The sequence below is a fragment of the Trachurus japonicus genome, chromosome 17 (genome assembly GCF_045865225.1).
Source record: "Trachurus japonicus isolate A0001 chromosome 17, Traja_1.0".
Taxonomy (NCBI): domain Eukaryota; kingdom Metazoa; phylum Chordata; class Actinopteri; order Carangiformes; family Carangidae; genus Trachurus; species Trachurus japonicus.
In genome coordinates, this window is record NC_140923.1 from 27,039,694 (window position 1) to 27,065,990 (window position 26,297).

The window sequence follows — 26,297 nt, forward strand, 5'->3', positions numbered from 1 at the left end:
CTGTCACAAGCGTTTGATTATTCACGAGTAGTCTGTCTGTGAATGGCGTACATAAGAGGTTAGCATGGATGTGAGTGCTGGACTACAACAAAGACACTGACGTGGCTGCGTCTCACTATTTATATGCAGTTTGTTTTTAGTAGGTCAGTCTCCTCCCAGTGTGTCCACTAGGTGGCACAACTGACCGCCGTAGCTCTGCTGAGCTGATGCATATGAGGCATTTATGTACCTGTGGTTAACTTGAATATTGACAATCATTATTGGGGAAAAAAAAAATAAAACTCCAAGATAGTCTTTCAAATAACATAGAAAAACACCAACACTTTACATGCACACTCACTTCTTCGCCTTATAGCTAACACAATCCCAGAAAAAGCAGAGCGCGCCCTCCAGGACTCCCAGAAGCAGAATATACGAGGAGTACGTGAACGCAGCAGCCTGAGTTGTCAGTGGGAAGGCTTCAAGATGGTGGTATGTATCGCTGCTACATGTGCAGACTGTTGTTCAGTGTAGCTAGTGCTTTGGGTCAATGTTAACTTGTCTTTATACTGACAGAAATATGGACTGCAGTTTAAAGCCACTCTGGAAAACGTCACCAACGTGAGACCGCTGGGAGACGACTTCCGCTGGTTTTTGAAGGTGGGATGCTTTTTAGCTAGCATGCTAATTCACTGCCCCACACACTTTATATACCTGCTCATTTAGTCTATTTCTCAGTAATGTTGATACTTTAATCATGACTTTACTGCCTCTTCAATGAGACATGAAAAGTATGTTTCTGTTTTAGATGTGTAGCAGGCAGCATCTCTTTGTTTTTCTGTCTCACTCATGTTAGCATGTTTTGTTATCTTTTCCCCTTAATTTAGTTGAAATGTGGGAACTGTGGCGAGATCCCAGATAAATGGCAGTACGTGACCTTAGTGGTAAGAACAATGACAAACAATCTTTGTGTCTGCACAGCCTCTGTATAAATCACACCCTTGCAGTATCCAACCAGTGTTTTCTCTTTTCCCTACATATGACCACAGGAGAGTGTGCCACTGAAAGGAGGGAGGGGCAGTGCCAGCATGGTTCAAAAGTGTAAACTTTGTGCCAGAGAAAATTCCATTGGTATGAGCTGACATGCCATTAAACTTACATTATTCACACCATCCTTTTAACCCTGGTGGAGTGTAATGGTCAGGTGTTTCCTTACAGATATCCTGGGAGACACAATCAAGGCCTATAATGTAAGCAAACATCCTGTTCCTGTACTTTGAAGCACACACACTTTACAACCCACTTGTTTCATTCAGCCTGACGTGACAATATACATGACTCAGCTGCTCCAAACAAACTGTGTATTGTAGTAGCGAGTTGAAAGCATGGCAGATGATGCTGGGTGTAAATGTGTAAACTCTGTTCTTTTCAAGTGAATCATCTTTTTAGATAATAGGTTTAATCATTCGTATTCATGATGTTAATGCCTTAAGCAAAATCACATTTTTAAGGAAAATGTATTTTTACTGACAATGTAATGTCTGTCTCTCTAATGTTGTTTGTTTGCTGGGTTGAAGGCTGATGACAGCGAAACCTTCAAAACAATGGTGCAGTTTGAATGTCGAGGTTTGGAGCCTGTTGACTTCGAACCACAAGTGAGAATTTTTGATCTAGAGTTTTGTGTGTGTGTGTGGCATTAAATGCACAATGTGTATGTTTTTTTTAACCTCCCTTGTCCATAGTTGACATTTTGGCCTACTGAACATGGGTAAAACTAATAACATTTAAGTGTTTCAGTCCCATATTAGCCTGCTTAAGTCCAAATACTTCATGAGGTTGAAAAACATTGACTTGAAGTCAAGCAAACTTTTTGCAAAAATAAATAAAATCAATGACTAATGTCACAAAGTTACACAAAAACTAAGGTAAATGTAGGTAACAAATGCTACAGACGTGCATTGAAATCAGTTGACCTGTAGTTGAACCCATCTCATACAAACCGGATGTCAGACTTGTATACATATGGTGGACAGATTAAGGCTTTAGCTGTCCTGCCTAAAGCTAGGGAGTATTTTCCTGGCTCCAGCTACATGTGGATAGTGTGATGATGCTATGTGCCTCTTCCTAATTTCTTCCAATAGGCTGGATTTGCTGCAGAAGGAGCAGAGTCAGGGACACCGTTTCCTGAAATCAACCTACTAGAAAAAGTAAGTACAGTGGAAACAACTTGTCCTTCAGAGTGAAACATTTTAGTTTTTGTTCTTGGCGTGAGTGTACATTTTTAGGGAATGTTTGACTTGAAACAGGATTGCAACCTTTTTGCATACTGTATTGTTTGGATATTGTTACCCAGTGACGTTATTTTGTGAAAGCTCATTTCTCTCATCTGTGCTTTTGCGTCAGTCAGTGATCTCCTATGTGCTCTGAAAGGAACTTCAGTAACAAATCCATGGTTTGAACATTTCAGGACTGGACGGACTACGATGAGAAAGTCAGCGAGTCAGTGGGGATATATGAGGTCACACACCAGATCATCAAGTGCTGAAGTCATTGTGTGATGAGCCCTGCAGGGGGTGGGGGTGAATGAACACTATGGCCAAATATATGCAGGCCTGTTTCCTGGCAACAAGGATGCTCCTGATGCTGAGGTGGCGTGGTTTCGTTGATGACGAACATGAAAAGATGTGGATTAAAAGCTCAGGTTGTCCATACACATGGAGTGATCATCATGTTCAACAGAGAAGGTTTTTATTTTCACTGTGTCAATAAAATTGGAGGGTGAAAATTTTGAGTTGTTTTTTTCTCTCAGTCCATCAATGGCAATTGGAAGATGTATGAACCACCTTGGCACTTGAACACATTTAGGGGGCTATCAGCGCACTTGTGGGGAATTCAATAGCAAGTTGTTTTCCAGTTGTGAAAAATGGCAGACAGTGTTTATTTATATGAAATATACTCTGCTTTGACTTCAAAAACGATTTATGATGTATTAGGTCCACAAGTTTATATTTATTGTATATCCAGTAATTACCATGAAACAATACAACATCACACCTTGGAGAGTAGCTGACTGCTGGAAAGTGACTTCAAATAAACCCCAACAGCAAGACTGCAAAGGTCCGTACATCAGGAAGAAGTAACATTGTTTTGAATGGGAGTTGGACAGTGAAACATTAATGTACTAGTAGTAGTACTAACTAGGACCCCGAAAATGAAGAAGTCTCACTCTGTCCAGATTTCAAGGTACTGCAACGATTTCCCTCACGCCCAGTAGCAAACACTTCGATATTTTGCTTAGGCAAAAGCTACACACAATTATAATTAACTTTTTTTTTTTTTTTTATCAACTAATGTTAAAGATACATATTTCTTGTCTTTAGCACTTCCTCTACCTGCCTATGTTGACTAAGAAAAAAAGGGTTCCGTTTTCCCAAACGAGTGACTCGTCAAACGAGTCATAGACGATCTCTGCTGTGCCGCTGTGTAGCTTCCTGGCTGCTGTTGCTGTTGGTGCTGTCAGTGCTGTTGCTGCTGCTGTTGCTGTTGCTGTTGTCCACAGACCTGTCTGTCTCTGTCTGACCACCTCTGACCAGCTGCTGAAGAGAACCGACCATGGCACCCGGAAACAAGAACAGGGTGTTTGTCATCGGTGTGGGCATGACAAAGGTGAAATTACACTATATACTTAACATGGACGACCTTAACACCCGAGGCTAACTTTAGCTTTGTTTGCTAACTCCAGTTGTCAGTGCATTGAACACGTTATATCTACTTTAAAGTTAAAGTTTCCTAACAGACCATGGTGTCCGGGGACTGTTACAGTTTGTGTCTTGTCTTGTGTCCCCATTGTTGTGACAGCTGTACGACGTCACATCTGAGAATACACTTTGTAAACAAGCTAGCAAAGTTAGCCCAAGAAGATAACATTGTTGCAGTTTGTTTTCGTACTTCTAGTGATAAATGTGTCCTTTTTCGCGGGTTAGGAAGCTTTTGTTCTGGGCTGAATATACTCAGGTCTGTGTCTCATGCCCACCTTGTGAGTCCATAGTTCATGGCCACCAGAGTTACAAACTGTGCTAAGGGTCATTCATCCCTCCAGCGGCCGCTAACAGGAACTGTAGCTCCACAGCTGAGCTTCATCCCGAGCTGCTTCAAGCCTCTGGTTGTTGTTGTTGACCATGACCACCACAGTGACCCAAGCCTTTCCCTTTGTGCCTGTTTATTTCCTTATTTATGAAATGAGATTGTATCTGATAGAGCTACCAGTCCTGTTCCTGGCATTGTGCAAGCTCGATGCCCAGCTGTCAGATTGATCTGTAGACAGATCATAGTCTAGAGTTCATGTTCACCTCCAATCACATACATCATGTGCAGTTATCACCAGAAAACATGCCTTTTATGATATGTATTTTCCCACTGTTATTAGTCTCAGATATTCAACAGTAAAACAACACTTATTTCCTATTCAAACAAATGATTTTCCTGAAAATGTTTTGAAAATGTTTTCTGTGATCTTTGCAAACCAACAGTCGACAATAAATTGATGTGTGCATTTGACATTTTGACATTTCAAGTTAAACCCTTCACCATATTGTAGAGTGAATAACAGATTACGTTTTTTCAATAGAAGAAAACTAATCTGCCTGTCTTTCCTTTATATTGCTATACAGTTTGACAAACCTGGAGCCAGAGACAATGGTGACTACCCTGATATGGCCAAGGAAGCAGGTGCTTATCTTCACCAAATATGGACATTGCTCAGTATTTCAAAAGATACCATATCTGAACATCTGAAATCGATTTTGTTCTCTAACAGGTATAACTCTGCTACAATACTGTACTGTCTGTTTGCATCCTCTTTTAGGTGAAAAGGCCCTAGCAGATGCAGGAATCCCATATTCTGCAATTGAACAAGCCTGTGTAGGATACGTTTATGGTACAACCTTTTTCTCATTCTCCAATAACAGAATTGTTTTTTGTGCTATTAATGTTCCACATGTTAATTATGTACTGAAATGTATGTATGCATGAATGAATATACTCTAAACTAGACATGTTATGAAGGAAAATGCTGTTCATAAGAAGTAAAAACATAATCATAACTCATATTATCACAACTATGCTCACTCAGGGGATTCCACGTGTGGGCAGAGGGCCATTTACCACAGCCTGGGCCTGACCGGGATCCCCATCATCAATGTCAACAACAACTGCTCCACAGGCTCCACTGCTCTCTACATGGCACGGCAGCTGGTCCTGGGAGGTGAGTCAAGAAGAAGAAAGTTATATAAAAGTTCATAGGTGGTACAAGAGTTTAAATACTTAGGAATCACTCTTGACTCACAACTTCTTTTTAAACGACAGATAAAAAACACTGTGAATAGAATTAAGTTTAATTTGTCCAACTTTAGGTTTATTAGAAACAATTTAAGTCTTGAGTCAGCAAAATTACTGAGTCAGCAATACTATGATCATGTCACACATGTCCTTTTGTGTAACAAGTTGGGCATCGGCCTGTAAGACGACACTAAAGCCGATTGAAACAGTTTATAAACAAGCTCTGAAAGTATTAGATAAAAAACCAAAAACGTACCACCATTGTCAGATATTAAAAAAACATGAGCGCTTAAACTGGGACAACACTGTTAAATACACCGATGCCATCTTGATTTACAAAATCTTCTATGACAAAGCACCTCCTCCATTACAAGAATTTGTGAAAAAAAAAAATTCAAACTAGAGGTGACTGTGTAGTTCCTTTTCGAAAGAGTGCCTTTGGTCAAGCCACTTTTTCTGTTCGTGCATCTCACGCCTGGAATTCAATACCAAACACAATACGTGAACTCCCGACTTTGACCTCTTTCACCAAACTTCTCAAAGCTTGGCTATTAGAAGAACAACACTGTTGACACAATCGTGCCTAAACTTGTATATTTGTTTAATGTTAGTTAAAGCAGAAGTAAGTGGAATGTTTGTGTTAATATAAGTCTTAAATAGTTATATCTTCCGACAGCAATCACTTAGTGTTTGGTCCGAAACACGGGTCTGTCAGTCACTCTGCTCTGCTGTAAGCCGAGGAGAAAACTTTCCTTGTATCCTACAACCTTTATCCAATGAGGAGAGAGAACGGCATGAAGGGCTGTGTGTGCAGCCAATGGATGCGCGTGAATGTGGTGACGTAGGGACGAGGACTAATAGATCCATGACGAGGACGGGGACTGCTAACTCCATTGGCTGACAAGAAGTTAGCCAAAACGACCGGATCGCTTACTTCTCCTTTAACTGTTGGGGTACCTTTTACTTCTCAGGTACTAGGGCTACGTGCAAGGCAAGACACACTTTATATTCTTAAAAATGGGTAATGTAATATGTAATATGCATAGAGTATTGTGCATTTAAAATAACACTTTATATTTACTGTGCAATCGGGCAATCTGCAATATAATTATGCACCTTAACACTTGAGCACTCTGCACTTTAATCAGCCCTTTGATATCTAATTTTAGCATTTTAAATACTAGTGAAATACGTATGGTCCCCTGACCCTTGGCCTGTATGTTTCATGATCCACTATACGGTTTCATTGTTTTTTGTTTTTTTCTGTCCTATTGTGTTTTCAAGGACACATTTTTCCTCTCTCTGTAATTACTCCTGCTCATACTGGCCATTAAGGCTAATTGTTCTACTTGTTGTCACTGTTGTCTTATTAATCTTATGTTGTTAACATCAACCTGCTGAAGGGACTAGAGATGGAAATTAGCCATTGGCTATAATCTTGCATATTTACATGTATATGTCCATTAATATGTATTTATTATATGTATCTATTTTAAATAAATAAACTTAAAGTTAAACTTAAACTTAAAAAAACAGAATGAACCAGAATGAATCTAGATTTTTTCAATGAATCCTAAGCAGAAAAACAAGTTTAGCAAGAGTTGTCTTGAATTAGTTTGTTTCCGGCATAATTTGCTAATAATCTGTTATGTAAAAGACACATTAAAAATGTTTATTTTGCAGGTCTTGCCGACTGTGTGCTGGCCCTTGGCTTTGAGAAGATGGAGAGAGGCTCTTTGTCTTCAAAGGTACAAAAAACCAACAGTATTTCATCATATACGTTGCTAGTTTCATAGCTGAAAAGAGAGAATAGGAAGTAGGGTCCATACTTGTCTTCTTCCCCTGTTAACCAGACGTCCACCTCATTGATAAACATTGTAACACAGATGAGAACAGACATAACAGATTACTGTGGCTGCACCCTCAAAATGAAGAGATAATGAACCACTGCTGCTTTTATTAGATGTCATTAACTGCTCATTGCTGTTGAATTTCAATCAGTGGGAGCAGAGTGGTGAGCTGGATGCACAAACACACTGATGTCATGATGTCATTCTCAAATTTTTTGTTTTGTTTGATAGTTTATGGACAGGACCAATCCCATGGACAAGCACATGGAGGTTATGATCAATCGCTATGGGATGGCGGCAGCACCGGCAGCACCACAGATGTTTGGCAACGCTGGCAGGGAGCACATGGAGAAATATGGTACGTACAAATATGTGTGTTAAAATGTGAAATTTATGGTTGTATCCTCTATTATGTTTTACAAAATTTGTTTATCCACTATGTCAGTGTTGTGGTGTCAATGTTTTAATCTCTTTAAGGCACGAAACCGGAGCACTTTGCTAAAATTGCCTGGAAAAACCACAAGCATTCGACCAACAACCCGTAAGACACAGTTTACAACAAAAACAAAAAAAGATAACTGCTTTTAAATATATATTTTTTAAAGTCTCTGTCTGTGTTTGAACAGTTATTCCCAGTTTCAAGAGGAGTACAGTTTGGAGCAGGTGAAAAACTCCAGGAAAGTGTTTGACTTCCTCACTCTGCTTCAGTGTTGGTAAGAGCCTCACACACTGATAACTTGTGTTGAATAAAAATGAGGAAAATATTTAAATTGGCCATCAAGCAAAGGTACGCTATGATGTATAACAGGATAATAAGATGTCTGGTCCTTGTGCTGCATCTTCCTTCATCAGCCCTACATCCGATGGTGCAGGAGCAGCAGTGTTAGCCAGCGAGGCCTTCGTCAGGAAGCATCATCTGGAGAACCAGGCAGTGGAGATCGTGGCCCAAGAGATGGTGACCGACCTCGTCTCCACGTTTGAAGAAAACAGCTGCATTAAGATGGTAAAAAAAATGTTTGTTTGTTTTTTTTTGCCCGAAATTCACAGCACTGAACTCAAAAACCTCAAATGGACAGACAGCCGTGGATCAAGTCTATATTTATCCCTTTGGATGATAGAAAAACAAATGACTGAGATTAGTTTCTCTCATGGGAAGCAAAGCTCTGTCGTACCATTTTAAAACCCAAGCTACGGATGACGACATTAGTAACTAACTATCTTTATGCCTCTGTGGTGGTGACAGTGAAAGCCAGAGGCATCAGGTGGTCTGTCCATTCATACGTCTCATTTCTTGTAGACAGGATATCTCAGTAACGCCTCAAAGGAACTTCCTCAAATATTAACTAGAACTCAGATTTTGGTGGTCAAAGGTGAAGATCACGGTGATCTCCTTGAAGCAATTTTGGAAAAACTGATGAACTGATCAAAGTTTGGTGGTCAAAAGTCATTTGAAACAGATAGACTGTGTTCTTAATACATGTACATCCATGTGATGATGATTAACCTGTTTCCTCCGTACTTATCTTTATGTGTTTTTCCGCGCAGGTGGGATACGACATGTCTCATTTGGCGGCTAAAAAGTGTTATCAAGCTGCAGGTCTGAAGCCCAGTGATGTTGACGTGGTTGAGCTGCACGACTGCTTCTCAGCCAATGAGCTCATCACGTACGAGGCCCTGGGGCTGTGTCCAGAAGGTAAAACAGTAGCTTTAATATCCTCCAAAGATCGTGAGGCGGGAGGTGGCGTCCCCATCTGACCCAGCCGATCACGAGTGGACAGTCGGTTCACACCTGTTGTTTATATCAGTCAGGGTGTGAGTGCGTGAGAGAGAGAGAGAGAGAGAGAGAGAGAGAGAGAGAGAGAGAGAGAGACTTAAAGCTGACCAGTTGTGATCGGATCACCTGAGACAGATGTTAATACCAAGTCTTGACAGGACCGTAGGGAGGAGGCGACAGACTGTTGGCTTTTAAGTGTTGTTGACACACTAATACCCGTGATGTTAATGACCTGTCAGAGAATCCAACAATACGGTTTCCCTGGTGAACACTGCTTAGTTCATATCAGTCTAATGATGGATTATCCCTCCGAGGCATAATGGCAAACATCAAACCGACTTAATGCCAGTTTAATATTGTTGATAATGTTAATCTCACCAAAGCTTTGAAATCGTTTCAGTTTTTATGTCCTTTGATTACTTTAATTTAGCATTCTAAAAGTATTTAGTTTAGTTTTTTTTGTCTTTAATGCACAGTACAGTTGAGAGAGAGAGACAGGAAATGGGAGGCAGAGAGGGGGGGAATGACACGCAAGATAGGGCCACTCGGCGCGGGATTCAAACCGGGGTTGCCTGCAGTGAGGACTGTAGCCTCAACACATGGGGCGGGTGCTCTACCAACTGAGCTAAACACCGCCCGAGATTCCATGGCATTTAACGACATTTACTTAAGCCCTGATGCGTACAACACAACACAGTCCTGTATCACTTTACAGATTACTTTAAAATGTTTCTACCTCTCTCCAGGTAAAGCCGGGGAGCTCATTGACAGAGGGGACAACACCTACGGAGGCAAGTTCGTAGTGAATCCCAGCGGCGGACTCATCTCTAAAGGACATCCTCTGGGTGCCACAGGTACACCTTATCTCTGATTTCTGACTCCACTTGTCAAAAAACTGTAGAGAAACAAAAGCAGATCAGGGTCAAAAAGCATTTGCAACTTTTTACTTATAACTTGTTTGGGGTCTGTTCAAGCACAAGAAGCATCCTACACAACACGACAGTAGTTAAGAGACTGATAAGAGATTCATTATTTCTAGTGAGAGGTGTGTATGTAGAGCGATTTCCACAGCGACCACCAGGTGGCATGTGTGCGTCATGGTGATGACCACCTGGATGGTAACAGGGTAAAAGTGATCCTAAGCCTGCATGTGAGAGGGCAGCTGGCTGTGACTTTGGCAAGACTCCCCTGTGATCTCTGCACATATTAAACCATGGAGAGAGACTGAGCAAACAGTGCAGCTGCCTCTGTGCGTCCCCGCGACAGCAGGCGCCATCTTCTCCCTCATCGACCGGGTGTTTGTCATACACATATTTTTTTTTATATCTATAGTCACAGCATCTTTGGTTGGTGTGCTCACACCTCCTCCCGTGGGACGACAGAGAGAAATGGTGCCATCTACTCCTTTTTTCCTGTGTTTTGTCACTTCCTCATATGTGTGTTGCTTCTTCTCCTTCCCTCCCTTCTTCACACCCAACACTCTGAACTGTCAGTCTCTCTACCTCTTTATCTTTGAAGGACATTTTTCATCCATGTCATCAATAGTCGCTTGGCCTCCTGGGTCACTACTCTCCCACTGTGTGAGTGTCCCGGTCAGCTAAGCTCCGTCTGATCCGTGGTGTTGCTCCAAATCTTGCCCTCAAAGCTCTGAGCTCTTCCCTTGAGAACGCTGCGAGCAGAGATATCGACAGCTTAATTGAGTGACCCCGCACCCGCAGGGTCTTGCTCACAGGTGAAGGAGTGAGCCCCCTCAGGAGGATGTGATTGTTACGTGTTGACATAACCTAGATGTTTTGTCAACACATAAGGGACCTTGATGGGAACAGCCTGGCCTACGCTCTGAATAATGCTTGGTTACCATGGAAGAGCACCTGTATCCACTCTGAGAGATGATTTCCAGGGGTTCTTTATTTATTTATCTGAAACACAGTGAATTTGTCACCTGCTATTTTGACAAAACTCTCACAGGCTCACACAAACAAGTCCTCATGCTGAACGTGGAAGACACACCGCCGAGAGGTCTTTACTGTTAAGACCTTTAGCTGATTGGGATAATGAAGAAATGCAAAAGCTCATTAAGCAGATGGGATGAAATGCTTAGCTATAACGCTAACGCAGGAGCTGACCCTGGACAGTTGTCAGATTAGGAGTCAACTTGTCACCCCTCTCAGTTAGGATATTGTGTTTTACGCATCCAGGGCGCTACAATGTCTTCACGTGGGGAGCTGGACACATCAAGGGATTGAAGCCACACTCAGCATGGGTGTTTCTTTTTTTTTAATGAAATGATTATCCACAGTTTTATAGGATAGAAGATCTATTAACTGATAGTCAAAATGTAGGTCAGAGTTCTGTCTGAACCAAGTCTGAGACATTACTTTTTTGTCAAAGCACTGATAAACAGGAATCTTTGTCTGTAAGATGGATTCCTCCAAATGTTTTGTAGTAAAAATGCTCTGTTATCATGGCTGCTTTATTAAAAAGAAATCCAATGTGTATAGACCTTATCAGTCTTCCTCAAGGCTGAACGGCACACACAGAATTAAATATTAATAGTAATAGATTATGAAGTAACAGTTCTACACTAGAATTAAGTTTCAATCACACACATGAGAATTACCATATTCATATTCATATTCATATTCTTGTTCTTAGTATTGAATGAATATGATGCAGATAATAGCAAACGTAAATGAATCCTCTGAAAAAGTACATAATTCATAAAACTAAAGTGAAAAAAGACCCTTTAAAAACAAATTAATAAATAAAAACAAAACTAATTAAACTCAGTCAAAAGGAACTTAGGTATTTTTCTCTATGTTTCATTTCCAAAGTACTCTCCTCCTTTTGTTTTGTTTTTTACAGAAACCCAATAGGTTGAACATCCTGGATTTACATTCCTGGAATGTTTTCTATGTTTATGTGATAAAATATGCTACACTCAGTTTTCTTTTACAAGCCTATTCTACAGCTTTTGGCTCCATCCCAGTCAGATCACTCAGCCCAGCCTAACCCAAACACTTTGCAGACAGGCCAGGTTAATCAGGTGAACACAGTGGAACAGTCAACAGAGACACACTGTTCCCCCAGGAGCTGCTAGAGACCAAAGCAGAAAATCAGTGTACAGTAAATATTGGACTCCATATAAATGTTGTTGTTGCTCTGTACCTCATTCTGCTGGATGTGCAAACAGTCTGTGCTGACAAGTTCACTGTACAATTCATAATTATAAAGTATTAGAAAGATCTGTGTGTGAGTGTGTGTACCGTATAATGAAATCAAAAAACAAAAAGCTGGTTTTCTGTGCGATAAAGCGTTAATCCACAGAAAAACTAGAGCCATTATACTGTGAGTGATGATTATGATGCATTTTCAGATTCAACTGCATTTAATTATATAGCTCAGCTCCTCGCACCGCATCCCCCACAATGACTCACCCACATCCGGTGTGCTGCTCTCCCTCAGGTCTGGCCCAGTGTGCTGAGTTGTGCTGGCAGCTCCGAGGGCAGGCGGGCAGGAGGCAGGTCCCGGGGGCAAAGGTGGCCCTGCAGCACAACATCGGCTTAGGGGGAGCTGTGGTCGTCGGCCTGTACAGGATGGGGTTTCTGCAGGAGGCCAGGTGAGCAAGAAGTTGGCAACAGTTCAATTAGATGCTGTATGTAAGCTGTATGTAAGTGCACTAGCTATATAACTTTATATTTGTGCAATTTTCTGTTTTGTTATGTGTCCTGTAATGGCCAACATTTGAACCTTGTGTCTTCCATTACTGCAACTCCAGCTCTTCTTCTCATTATTTGCCTAAGTGCTGTAGGTGCACTTATCCTCTCTTCCTGTTCTGCAACAAGTCATCAAAGCTGAGCTGAGTCATGACGAAGATGAAGTCCTTCTGAGGTTAAGTCCTTTTTTCCCCTACAGTCTTTGTACCTTGTATCTGTTTTTCCTCCATAGGTCCCGCGTAGCTGCAGTTGTCACCAGCTCGAGCAGTGGCTTGGAGGGGTTTAAAGCGTACCCTGTCTTCAAAGAGATCGAAAAACATTTAAAGGAGGTAAAACAACATGCTGAGGCTTTACAGACATTCTCCTCGCACTTCAGCCTGGCTATTCTGTGTTGGATCCTATGGATTCAGTATGTTTACATCCAATTATATGCCTGCACGTTTTTGACGCTTTGGAAGCTTTTGGTGTGAACGCACAGTTAGCTTGTCTTTGTTCCCTTTTCTTCCGTTGAGCCTAATGTGATCAATGCAAGTCAACCCATATGTATCAATAACTGTCTCATAAATGTGTCCTTCAAAGAAAACATGAAAAGGTGGCTACAAATTAGAGACAAACCACAGAGTCTATCCTCTGTCCTTTTAACCGCAGTGGATAATTTATGATCTTCAGTTGCTTTTATCCACTGAAAAGTACAGTATTGTACCAACTAAACTGTAAATCAGTTAGACCATCAAAGCAGACAGTCTCAGTGCTGCAGTGTCTGGGCTGTGTGGCTTATACAATCCTGTTTCCTCAGAAATACATAAATATGTACCGATACAGATTAAAGCTACATTTGTAAAACTTAAAAAATAAATATTTCACATTAATAAGTAATCTTGAGGAGGTGCAAAGATGAAACGACAACTTTCAATCTCAAAGAAACACATGTCAGCTGTATCTTTCATACGATAGCAACTGTAGAAAATGTCCAAGTGATGTTGGTCGTAATGTTCCCAGAAAACACTGCAGCTGTGGTTAAGGCTAATAACTGTGCTCAGACCAAGGACCAGTCATTTATGTGCATTAGTGAGGCTGTTTCCTGACAGTCAGTCCAGACTGTATGTGTGACCTTTATATATGTTCAACTCACTTTTCGAAAGGCAGCAACACTTAACCTCAAAGTACATGCAGCCCCTCACTCTGAGCCCCGTTATGTTCGAATTTCTTTAGTTTACGGCAGGGTTGAATCCCCAAACACCTAATTATTTTCAGTGAAATAGAACGAAGAAGAATCTGTGATTTCTCACTGACCTATTAGTAACTGCATGTGACGAATGACTGACGCCTCAGGTGATGGTTCCTCATCTGTAGAGTGCAGATGGAGAACTGATTTCCTGTCAATGATGCGTGGGAGTGGTCAGCTGTCAAGTGTGCTGCAGTGCAGCTAAAATGCCTGAAATCCTCAGGTGGCAGGATTATATGTTTGTGGAGTGTGTATTCATATTGATTTGGATTCCACAGACTGCTGACTTGTGGAGTGTAAGGTCAAACGATAACTGGCACGCACTGACTGAGCTGCAGGAAACGTCATTTTGATGAGTTGTTCAGAGTGTCACGTTTTTGCAGCGTAGACATCACCGTGTCCATGAGTCCGGCCTCAGCAAGACGTGTCCTTTCATAAATTTATCACTGGCAGAAGTGGGTGAGTGTTGTGTGGTGATGGAGTTTTTGTGGTCAAGTGAGGATAATGGTGAGATAACCACTGGCCCGAATACCCAACTGTACACAAACACTAGAATGACGGGGAGCTGAGATGCCATCCGGTCAGCATTGGTGAGGCTAAATTTAGTTATACACTGTGGTACAATAATATGAGCAGGGTTGTAAGTGTAAGCTGAATGTAAGCCACTCCACTACTTAATTATATCACTGCCTCTTGCAGTATCATAATGAAGGATTTATGATCAATATTCCTCTGAATGAGATTTAACTTATTATCTGACTAATAATGAGCAGTATAAAAGCTTATTGATAGTAAAGTGAGGTCACAGTTGGCTCTTCACAGGTCTAATAACTTCGATACAGTTCTCCTACATTACCCTGTAGCTTTACATTGCACAAGTAGCATCATTGTACATCTTCGCTGAATTGATTATTGTCTGAGATGTAACCATGTACCTTCTACTTACTTAAGAACTCTTCATATAACAAAGGATGTATTGTATCAGATTGAATTATGTTATGTTATGTCGGTCTGCAGCCATTATATTACTAGGATTATACTGCAGGGAAAATAAGTATTCAATCAATCAACCGAGGCCATGGCGGTTGAGTGCATTACTCATTGTTTTTTTTTAGTTTTTTTTTTTTTTTTACAACTCTGCCTCCTAATTGCAGGTCTGTCTAAATCTCTCTGTGAGGAGCACCTGGTCGTAGCCAGTTTATGGTGAAATCATGTTCTTTTCAGTTCTGGATAATGGCACTAACGGATAATACGGTGCATTCAGACACGTCTGTAACTGATGCTATCAGTTTGTTCTGCAACATAAGTTTCTGAAGGTCTGGAGAAGCTCTTTGCTTTTACGCATCATGAGATGCCTCTGGTGTGACACTTGGGTGATGAGAAATATTTTATAGGCGTCAACTGGACTAAACCAGCTGATATCACTTTGCACTGATAGGGAACAGGATGACTTTCTAAATACTGACAGACTCCAGCTGCTTTCTTGGCTTCCCATTCCTTTTTGCACCTCATTTTCTTCATGTGTTCAATTCTTATTCCCTGTGTCATTTCACTTAATTACACATTACTTAATTTATGTTTGTTTGTTTGGATTTTTTTGTATGTGCACATTACTTGGGTTGTTGCCGACATCTGGTGAAAATTTTATGTCAATAGCTCTATTAGAAATATATTTTCTGAGAAAAATGTTGACGCGTTCAATGCTTATTTTCCCTGCTGTATCATGGACCTCAAAAGGCTTCTTGACTCTCTGCAGGAAGGAGAGAAGCTTGTCAAGAAGATCGGTGGAGTCTTTGCATTCAAAGTGAAGGATGGACCAGATGGGAAGGAGGCGACTTGGGTGGTGGATGTGAAAAGTGGCAAAGGGTCTGTCACCAATGATCCAGGTAGGAGCTTAACGTGACTGTCAAAGCCTAGTTATATTTGCTATTTTGTTATCAGCAGAGGGATTTGAAAAAACAAAAGTCAACATTTCATTTTTTATCTCAGGCCTTGTTCTCTTACCTTTTGCCTCATAAATGATGCATTTTGTTCAGTATGGCTTCGCTAAAAGAGCTTAGGGATTCCAAAAAATTCTGCCTTCAATATATTCTTAAGAAATCCCTGTAGGCCAGATGGGAAAAGCTGTTAAAATTTCATTTTCACACAGTTCGACTACTGAACTCCCAGCAGCTGTATGTGAAGTCTGCGGATGAGATTAGTTCTGTAATACACAGCAGCATGTCTAGTGTAGCTGTAGAACTGAGGATGTGATATAATGCTGAAACTATGAACACAGGGCTCATGACAATCACTATTAAAGGGATAGTCCAGTTTTTTTGAAGTGGGGTTGTATGAGCTACAAATGGCCACTTTTATCTATTTTATGCTTGAAAGTATCTCTATTGTCATTAATGTGTTTGAGATGTTTGAGCTTCACTGTACCTCCACATCTGTAGGTGCAGGGTTTGACACTAAAAGGGTCTATCATCTGCTAAACATTTTTGCCCCACTCAAATGTGAGTTCATATCATCTGTATAGTATGTACAAAGCAACATCCCATCATGCTTTGTGGCATCATGTATATAATGCTGAGCAGGCCCATTCGATTCTAATCAAGATGACAAAATGAAAAGATCTGAGGGACTTTGAAAGAGGTTTTGTCGTTGGGCCACAGATGGCAGCTGCTTTACTCAAAGATGCTCAACTGGCTCCTGTTTCCATAGGAACAGTGGTTAAAGATCTGTGGCAAAAACATTAGTACATACGTAGGTTTGGAAACCTTGGCGGACAGCACATTTAATGACCATGTTTCTATGATATCATTCTGTAATGTACCATTTCTTCAGTACAAATAACGTTTATTGAAAAAACAAAAAACAAAAAACATTTAATGACCATGATGCCCTGCGTATCAAGAATTTTCATTTAGTTTTAGGTTTTTATCTCATTGTTAGTTTTATTTTTTACCTTTTGATGAACAGATGTGTGTTTAGTATGTGTTGTGTCCACACTGGACTGGTCGTAGATGCTGTGGCCCAGTGGCTCATCACTGCAGTTAATGGTTTTGACACTCAATGTGCACATGTACTGGTGGTATACAGAGAGACAGACAGCTGCAAGATACTGTGTAATATGGCAGAGCTAATAAAAAGTGGAAGGAAGATTTCATATCCACCCAAAATAGCAGACTTACCTTTGAAAGTAATACATTTTCTTCTTATTTACGTGGATGGACATGGAAAAAGCGATCAGATGAGTCATTCTTCACCTTCCTCCCAGTGTGTGGGCGAATGCATGTGTGGAGAACGGTACAGGGCTGAATGCTCCATCTCTACAACGGGGCCGAGAATGTGGTGGCTGTGTTCTGTGGTGGTGGTGGGGGGGCATTTTGCTGGCCTGGTTTGGGTACACTTGTCTCCTTAGAGGGAGAAGTGAGGACATACAATACAAAATTGCTCTGAGTGAAACATCTCTACGCAGTATGTGGTCTCTTCCAGGATGACAAAAGCCATCCATCCATCCAGATGGCATGAGGGGTCACTCATGCCATCTGGATGGATGAGAGTAAAAAACGATGCCACTCACATGCTGTGGCCCTGACAGTCAGCAGGGGCCGTATTTATCAAGCGCCTTAGAGTGCCATTTTAGTCCTACTCTCAAACCTAAGAATAAAAGCTATTTATCAACTCCTCCTCCCCCAGATATTTAGGAGACCTCAAAAGGTGTCCTACTGTAAGTGGTTAGGAGTTGCCAGTAGGGGATGGCACTACGGCGAGAGAGACGTGCGCGAACCCTCAGGGAGCGGAAGGATGATCTCTGGCCTTGTTTTTCTCTTTTCTTTTTTAAACTGTAGCCTCTGCATATGGGGCGCCCACTCAACCTACTGAGCTTTACGGCGCCACACATTCAGGCTCTGTTTGATGACAAGCAGTTGATCAAACGATATCATTTGGACAGAACAGAGATCATCCTTGTCACGCATTTAATAAGGGACGTCATCTCACGCAGCAGAGCTTTCACAGCAGAATTAAAGGTCATCACAATGCTTCGATTTCTCGTCGCTAGAAAAATGCAACAATGTAATGATAAATTAATGAATTGGAAAAATTAGGAAACATTTATTTTTGATTCATTCCCAATTTTTTTAAAATTATTTTGTAGATTATTGTAAAAATACAGTTGAATATACACTCCTATTGGCCATTCAACTATTCACTGAGATATTTCTATATTTAGGACACTATTGTATTCCTAGGAATTCTTCTTTCTTCTTCTTCTTCTTCTTTCTTCTTCCAATGAAGTCATACTTCCCATGGGTGAAAACTCACCAAACTCTACAGAAACATCCGACCCCATGCCAGATTTACTCAACTCCAAGGACATTTGCCCCCCCTTTACACTTTAAAAATTCCTACCAAACCAACGGTACATGCTACAGTTTTGAAACTTCACCACAACGTAGCCCAGCTACTGCTGAAACTTTTGTCCACTTAAACTTATTACAAATTATGAAGTCCATCACTCTGTTTTTTTTCAATAACTGTAAAACTTTTAAAATGTATCTCCTCCCACAATTTTTGCTCAATTGTCACCAAACTTGCTAGAGAGCATCTTCAGACCGTCCTCCACAAAACTTGTTTCTCGGATTTTTGATTAAGCAAAAATTGAGCCTACAGTGCATCAAAACGTATGACTGTAAACAGTACTGTAAACATATATCATCCAATTCCTGCTAAATACATTTTCAATCTTCCTGAAAATTTTTTTGAATATTTTGGAGTCATGGTTGATGAAGTTTGGCAAATATCAGAATTTTATCTCAAAAACTTAATTTTCTAGAACATTTTGAATTCTGCTCTCATGGGAACAACTGGAGTCAATGTAAGAGTGACATTTTTAAACATCACATTTTCTCTTGAGAAGCAAAACACTTATCGCTAAAAACAAATCACCAACATCTCCATGCTGTCAAGATGCAATTTATGTATTATCAGATTTTTGTTTAGATATTAGAATTTGTGACATTTTGACCATTTTTTAAATCTGCCTTGACAACAGCTGAATTGCCCGGACATTGACTCCCTGAATCTATTTGAGAAGACACACAGCAAGTCTCCCTCACTGGCAATTAGCATAGTTAGGAGCTGGTTCTTGGTGTCAGACGATGTGGGTTCAAAACCCAGCAAGGGAGTTGACTAAAATACCAGTTGGTCTTTGTGAAACAAATGTATAAAATGTCAGAGTCACAGTAGATGTTTGACAAATACATATCAGAATTTTACCTCTTTTTACAGTGGTTTCAAATCTGCCTGCACAACAGTGAATGGCTTACTCAATTTGTGAAGCCACCGTTGCACTGCCACTTGTCAATTAGCTCAGTGCGATAAACAACGGTCTTTGGATCCAGAGGTTGTGGGTTCAATCCTCAACTGGTGCAAAGTGAACATTACAAGGTCAACTGTCCTGTCTTCCTATTCTCCTGTTTGTTGTTCAGAATTTGCCTAAATTTGCCAGAATATAGCCCGGACCCGACCCATCGCTGCACAGCAGCTATAATCTTAGATAAAGGATTCCCTTCAGCGATTGGTCATTCCTATGGACTTGGAATTGACGTCATCTAAAAATTATGTTTATGGCACATAGTAGGCTACTGTCATAACCCTCATATTTGGTCCTCCTTTAAACCTGTGTCACTACAGGATGTCACTGCTCTACTTAATAAAATGAAACCCACATCATGCCCTACTGATGTTCTCCCTACTGTGCTGCTTAAAAAAGTCTTCGACTCAACTGGCCCCTGTATCACGGAGTTAATTAATTCCTCACTTTCAACAGGTGTGGTTCCTAGCTTTTTTAAACATGCCATTGTGGAACCCACACTCAAAAAGCCCAGTTTGGATCCATTACAGCCAAAAAACTACAGGCCAATTTCTAAATTGCCTTACATATCCAAACTACTGGAAAAAAACTGTAGCGGAGCAACTCACTGTGTTTTTAGAGAAGCATGAGGTCTTGGACACATTTCAGTCCGGTTTCTGCAATAAGCATTCCACCGAAACTGCGCTCCTCAAAGTCTCCAGTGACATCTTGATGTCAGCTGACTCTGGTGAACACACAGTCTTGGTTTTGTTAGACCTATCATCAGCATTTGATACAGTTGACCACAACATCTTGATTAATAGACTTCGTGATCTGGTTGGGATGTCTGGTCTGGTTTTAAAGTGGTTCTCCTCTTACCTTTCTGAGAGAAGTTTTAGTGTTTCTGCTAATCATATCATGTCTGAAACCACAGGGCTGCCATGTGGGGTACCTCAGGGCTCTGTCCTAGGACCTGTCTTGTTTCTCTTATATCTACTTCCCCTTGGTCAGTTAATCAGACAATTCAAGAATATTTCATATCATCTTTATGCTGACGATATCCAATTGTACTGTTCATTCAAAGTGACTGAGTTACACAAACTGTCTTCCTTAATTAACTGCTTGTCGAGCATCAAGCAGTGGTTGAATGAGAATTACCTACAGCTGAACTCAGATAAGACAGAGACATTAATCATCGCTCCCGATAGCAGTATCCCGCAGATCAAGCAGTGTATTGGTACCTTAGGCTCGTCTGTCCTACCTAAGATCAGGAACTTGGGCGTTACATTTGATACAGCAATGTCCTTGGAGCACAACTCAAAACTATTAACAAAAAACTGCTTCTTCCAACTAAGGAATATCTCCAAGCTAAGAATTCTGGTGTCAGAGGCTGAGTTGGAAATGATTATCCATGCTTTTATCTCGTCTCGTTTAGATTATTGTAACAGTCTTTTTACTTGTTTTAATAAGAAAGAGCTTGACCGTCTCCAGGTTATTCAGAACTCCGCCGCAAGGCTTTTAACCCACACAAACAGAAGGGCACATATCATGCCTGTTTTAGCCTCACTGCATTGGTTACCTTTGCATTTTAGAATACATTTAAACATTTTAGTTCTCACTTTTAGAGCCTTACACGGTCAAGCTCCTTCTTACCTGTCTGATTTTATACAGTTTTACACCCCCACCTGCAGTCTGAGGTCCTCTGACCAACGGCTTTTAGTTGTTCCCCTCACGCACTTTAAAACCAGAGGTGACAGATCTTTTCCAGCTGTAGCTCCTAGGTTGTGGAACACTTTACCCTTTTCATTACGCTCTTTGGATTCTGTTGATACTTTTAAAAAGAACTTAAAGACCCAGCTATTTAAACAGGCATTTGGTTAACCTGTGGGTCCTTGTACCTATGCTTTTTTTTGTATGTCTTTTGTCTTGTTTTGTTTTGCTCTGCTTTGTTGCTACTGTTTTAACACTGTGAAGCACTTTGTGGTTTTTACCTGCGAAAGGTGCTATACAAATAAAGTTTATTATTATTATTATTATAACTCAGCTCTGAGACTGACACTTAAGATTCAGTCCTACACTGTGCTAAAATTGTGAGTAAGGTGCTTGATAACTAACTTAAGTTTTTTTTTACTCATAAGTCAACTCTTAGTAGTGTTCTTAGGAGTAACTCAAAGAAGCTTGATAAATATGGCCCGGGATCTCAATCCAACTACGGGAGTCTACGGGAGATTTTGGACTGAACTGAGGAGCATTGACGCTGTGCTGGTGGCATGCTCTGTAGACCTGACTAATGGCCAGTATACATTGTGCGATTTTGGGCCGTCCCAGACGAAAGATGACCATCGTAGGAGAATCATGGAGATATCTTTGGTCGTGGCTCTAAAACGGTGGTCTTACGTCGCACTGTGAGAGACAGGTTCAAGGACAGCCGTTGTCACCCTAACCCTAATCAGCTCATGGATGTATCGGTTTTACTATGGTGGCGCAGATGATAGGGATGGGCAATGATTTTCGAGTAAATAGTCATTCAATTAGAATTATTTTAATTAGATTAGATGCTTTATGCCTGTTTTCCCCTTTGCCACCATTAATATGACAAGACACTTTTCTACTTGTGATGATGTTACACACGGCACTCCACCTACACACACACGTGTTGTGTGGCACAGTGGGCAAATCATAGCAAAGATTACACAGCCCTGACTTTAATGACGCAGATATTTAGGTAGTTATTTTAGGTCTCATCCTCATTATCCTTGGGGTAAATCACTATATTTCACTTCTTTAATTTGTTGTTGTAGTTTTTGTTGTTAAATCTTTTTTTTTTAAATTAAAGCAGAAGTAAGCGGAATTTTTGTGTTAATATAAGTCTTAAATAGTTATATCTTCCGACGGCAATCACTTTTATAGAGTGTTTGGTCTGAAACACGGGTCTGTCAGTCACTCTGCTCTGCTGTAAGCCGAGGAGAAAACTTTCCTTGTATCCTACAACCTTTATCCAATGAGGAGAGAGAACGGCATGAAGGGCTGTGTGTGCAGCCAGTGGATGCGCGTGAATGTGGTGACGTAGGGACGAGGGCGGGGACTGCTAACTCCATCTGCTGACAAGAAGTTAGCCAAAACGACCGGATCGCTTACTTCTGCTTTAAAATGCTATTTAAAAACGTATGCATATGGTCTCACTCACAGTTTATGTGCAGCTCTTTTCTCCTCTCATCTGGGTCCATTTTTGCCTGATCAGCTTGTGTGCATAAGTGAATAAATCCCTACATTAACTGTTGATTTGAGACACAGCTCAGACACAGCTAACGTACGCAATCTGTAGGTACGTGAGAAATAAAGATTAATATGTACACAGTTCATGTACAATATACAAGTATATAGAACTGACTTTTAAAGCTTGTCATATTCACTTTTTGTTGCAGTTGTGTCTAAGAGGCATTGTTTCAAGTTAGTTAGCACAGTACAGTGGTGAGGATTGCTCTCCCCTATAAGCAATTGACAACACACACATCTCTTAAAGAAAAAGAAAAAAAAATCATTAGATTTTCCGATGCCATGCCTCAAGCATATTGATACATCCTCATCATGCCTGAGGCCGACTCTTTCCATGATGATGGAACAACATTTAACAAGCTGCAGGGGGTGTTGAGATATTTGATGAAAAGTGAAAGAACACACCAGGACTGATTTTGAGTCGCGCTATAGGAGGCATTAGTCATTAAGCTTTTTGAATGGTTGCCTCAATGAATGAAAGTGCTTTGTGTCTGTGTGTGTACGTGTGGTCTTTACACCAAAGGAAAGGTCCATCAAAATGCCAGGGCGTTAGAGTGCTGTAATCATGATGACTAACATTTCTCATTTTCTCCAATGTACATTTTCACTGTACATATTTAATGTGTGTACAAGATCAGTAAGATTAAACAAATTATGAATAAGTAAATGTTAGCAACGATTAATAAGTCATTGCTTCATTTTTTTTTGTCTTGCAGATAAAAAGGCAGACTGCACTTTGTCCATGTGCGACGGCGATCTTCTGGATCTGATGACAGGAAAGTTGAACCCACAAACGGTAAGTGTCATTATCCATTAACAGGACCTTTATTTTTATTTTTCACATATGATCTCAACATTATAGTTATATGTATAAGTGATTGCTTACATTTTTTTCCAAAATATGATAGAAGCACCAGTGTATTTTGGTTTCTATGACTTTGGAGCAACTTTTATGTCCTAAATATCATTAAGATCGCTGTCTCACCTGTAGTTTTTGGTTCATTTGGTGGTGCTCTCTAGTCCTGGTTTGGTTCATGTTTATATTGACTTTTTATGAACAAACCAAGAGCTTTAAAGCAGAAGTAAGCGATCCGGTCGTTTTGGCTAATGCTGCGTTCCAGGCAGGCTTTTGAAACCGTAAGTTACGGCTTCAAGTCACGACTTACGACTTTGTAGCGTTCCAGGCAACCCACTCGTGTTTTTCCGACCTGTTTTACCTGTGAAAGTCACTATAACGGCCACTCGTAACTTCCGACCCGTGAACTCGCACCAGATCGAACTGGTACGACTTCACAGGTCGGAAAAACACAAGTTACAGGCTGCCCTGAACGCACCATAACTTCTTGTCAGCCGACGGAGTTAGCAGCCCCCGCCCTCGTCATGGATCTATTGGTCCTCGTCCCTAGGTCACCACATTCACGCGCATCCCTTGGCTGTACACACAGCCCTTCATGCCGTTCTCTCTCCTCATTGGATAAAAATTGTAGGATACAAGAAAAGTTTTCTCCTCAGTTCAGAGCAGAGCAGAGGGACTGAGAGACCCGTGTTTCGGTCCAAACACTCTATGTAAGTGATTGCTGTCGGAAGATATAACTATTTAAGACTTATATTAACACAAAAATATCGCTTACTTCTGCTTTAAACTGTACGCCTTACAGACTGATAGGTCATTGGACAATATTTGGAAGCGTCATTGTGCATCACCAGCACTGCATGGATCCATTAGGGGAAATATAATTGTGATAATTGCAGGTCTTTGAGCACTTTACTGCACCTTCTGTATTCATTTATCTACTAAGACAAACTGAATAACATGGAGTAGCACTTATCACACGCTCAATACATAGCTGTTTTAACTATTCTATTAAACCCCCACACCAGCTGAGTGAAACACATACATGTTGCCATGGTTACAATCCTTTGAGCATCGGGAAACTGAAAACTGTGAAAACTGATTTCCGAGGGTGTTAATTGTGCTGGCCTCACCCTGAACTCAATATTGTCAATGCCTGACATTAACATGCTACAAATACAATACAAGTGTGACCAATGCTGTAGAGTCAGGGCAGCTGCACACATGATGCTCTCTACCACAATCTCACCAGTGGCAAACAATTATAAACAATAACTCAGAGATTAATTGAATGTTTTAGTGATAAAGAAATATTTTGAGATGCTTAAAACATTGCTGAAATAACCTTAGTTATATAGATTTTTATTGCATTACAATAATCACAGAATGATGAAAAATCTTCTCTCTGCAGAAACTTAGTCTTGTGTGAGTCTGAATCATAAGTATACAATGGTAATCTTTTCTCAGTACAAAATGTTGAAGTCACTTTTTATCCTTCAGGCGTTCTTCAAAGGAAAGCTCAAGATCACTGGAAACATGGGGATGGCCATGAAGCTGCAGAACCTCCAAGTGACACCTGGCAAGGCCAAGCTGTGAGACCTTGAGTAACCTTGTTGTTGTCCTCAACACTAACAACAGTTGAAAGGCAAAGGAAAATTTGTTCATTTTGAAACTGTAATTTTTCCAATCAACTAAGTCACTTCAGAAAAATAATGTTTGATTATGTGAGAGTTCTTAAAGTTGTAATTCCAGCTGCGACTTTGATGTCATTGTGTGTACAGAACAGCTAATATACACTTGTTTGGTCCAGCTTTGTTTTGTTTCAGAATTCTAAAACGTCCAAGGAGTCTATAGGAGCTGTTTTCTTTCATGCAACATCTGAGATAATTGGAAGAAATTGAGAAGTTTCACAGTTTGATTGCCAAATGTGCCTCTGACGTTTGCCTGATTTAACCCTGTAGTTTAAAGCCTCATCCATTTTGATAGATCATTTTGTATAGAATGTACCTCTGTAAATGAATTAATTAACTTTTTCTTTTTTTAAATAAATCCTTCACTAATGATGCATCCTGTTTCTCAATGGTATGAATTTTGATATTAATCGTTTTCATCTTGTCTATTATGTAGATGAGTGAGATTTAACTTTGTTTCGTTTCATTGTGAAATCTGGGAACTAATTTTAAAAAAAAAGTATGAGTCAGATAGATACAGTACAATATCTTTTTGAATCTACATTTATGGTGGAATCAGAATAATAAAAAGCAGAACTTCTGTATACTGTATGACCTTGTGTTGGTGGCTGCTTCTATTCAGGCACAAATAAAATCTCTTGTATTTATCAGATTCAGCTCCCTGATGTAGCAATTCATCGGGAAATGTTTTACAGTTTGTTCCACCACTGAGCATAAGAAAGCAGCGCTGCCCACTACAATGAGTTAACATTACCAGGACATGACTGGCCAAAGCAAAAACAAATCTTACGTAGTGATGAGTTATTATTATGACTAATCTAATAAGATCAGAGCCTAGATGACAGATATCAGTGTTGTATCCAACATATTTTGGGGGGATTATTGATACCCACAAATCACATAACAGCAAAAATGGCACTGAATCACTCATATACTCATCCGCCATAGAATCAGTCTTCTAACTACAGCAAAGCTTCGACTGGTATTCACACAAAGGGATTTCAGTTGAGCCTTTGTGCTCTGCCTCCCTCCTTTTCCATTTCCCTCCATCTGGGCTGCAACACAGTGTGTAAAAAGTACAGGAGTCTGAAAACTTTCTGAATGCACTGTGTTTTTGACTCTGATGTGGATGTCTCCTCGTTGGTCAGTGACCACCATGAAACCTTCTGCCAGATCCAGCCTGTCCTCCTAATTGCTCCTATCTGGCCGACTCCCTTTAGCCCATCCCCCACTGCTGTCCCTCTGCCAGGTGGCC

At 40.5% G+C, this 26,297-nt stretch overlaps 2 protein-coding genes across 3 annotated transcripts; both read left to right on the forward strand.

Moving 5' to 3' along the window:
* Positions 1–360: 360 nt before the first annotated feature.
* Positions 361–2,768, forward strand: czib (CXXC motif containing zinc binding protein). Of its 2 annotated transcripts, XR_015038057.1 has the most exons (9): positions 361–471; positions 556–639; positions 867–923; positions 1,029–1,110; positions 1,198–1,229; positions 1,557–1,634; positions 2,121–2,186; positions 2,447–2,680; positions 2,719–2,768. XR_015038057.1 is itself a non-coding variant. In XM_085804775.1 (8 exons), exons 1-8 carry the CDS (start codon positions 466–468, stop codon positions 2,522–2,524), a joined length of 483 nt encoding a protein of 160 aa, XP_085660901.1. In that variant the 5' UTR covers positions 361–465; the 3' UTR covers positions 2,525–2,768. The 2 variants fall into 2 exon arrangements, 1 of the variants encoding a protein (XP_085660901.1); XM_085804775.1 differs by having other exon boundaries at positions 2,447–2,768.
* Positions 2,769–3,509: 741 nt separating this feature from the next.
* Positions 3,510–25,416, forward strand: scp2a (sterol carrier protein 2a). The gene is made up of 16 exons (XM_085804612.1): positions 3,510–3,645; positions 4,650–4,707; positions 4,844–4,915; positions 5,111–5,242; positions 7,000–7,064; positions 7,398–7,524; positions 7,644–7,707; positions 7,793–7,879; positions 8,019–8,169; positions 8,712–8,859; positions 9,687–9,794; positions 12,406–12,559; positions 12,889–12,985; positions 15,638–15,767; positions 23,215–23,294; positions 24,852–25,416. The coding sequence occupies exons 1-16, from the start codon at positions 3,592–3,594 to the stop codon at positions 24,945–24,947; spliced, it is 1,623 nt and encodes a 540-aa protein (XP_085660738.1). The 5' UTR covers positions 3,510–3,591; the 3' UTR covers positions 24,948–25,416.
* Positions 25,417–26,297: the final 881 nt, after the last annotated feature.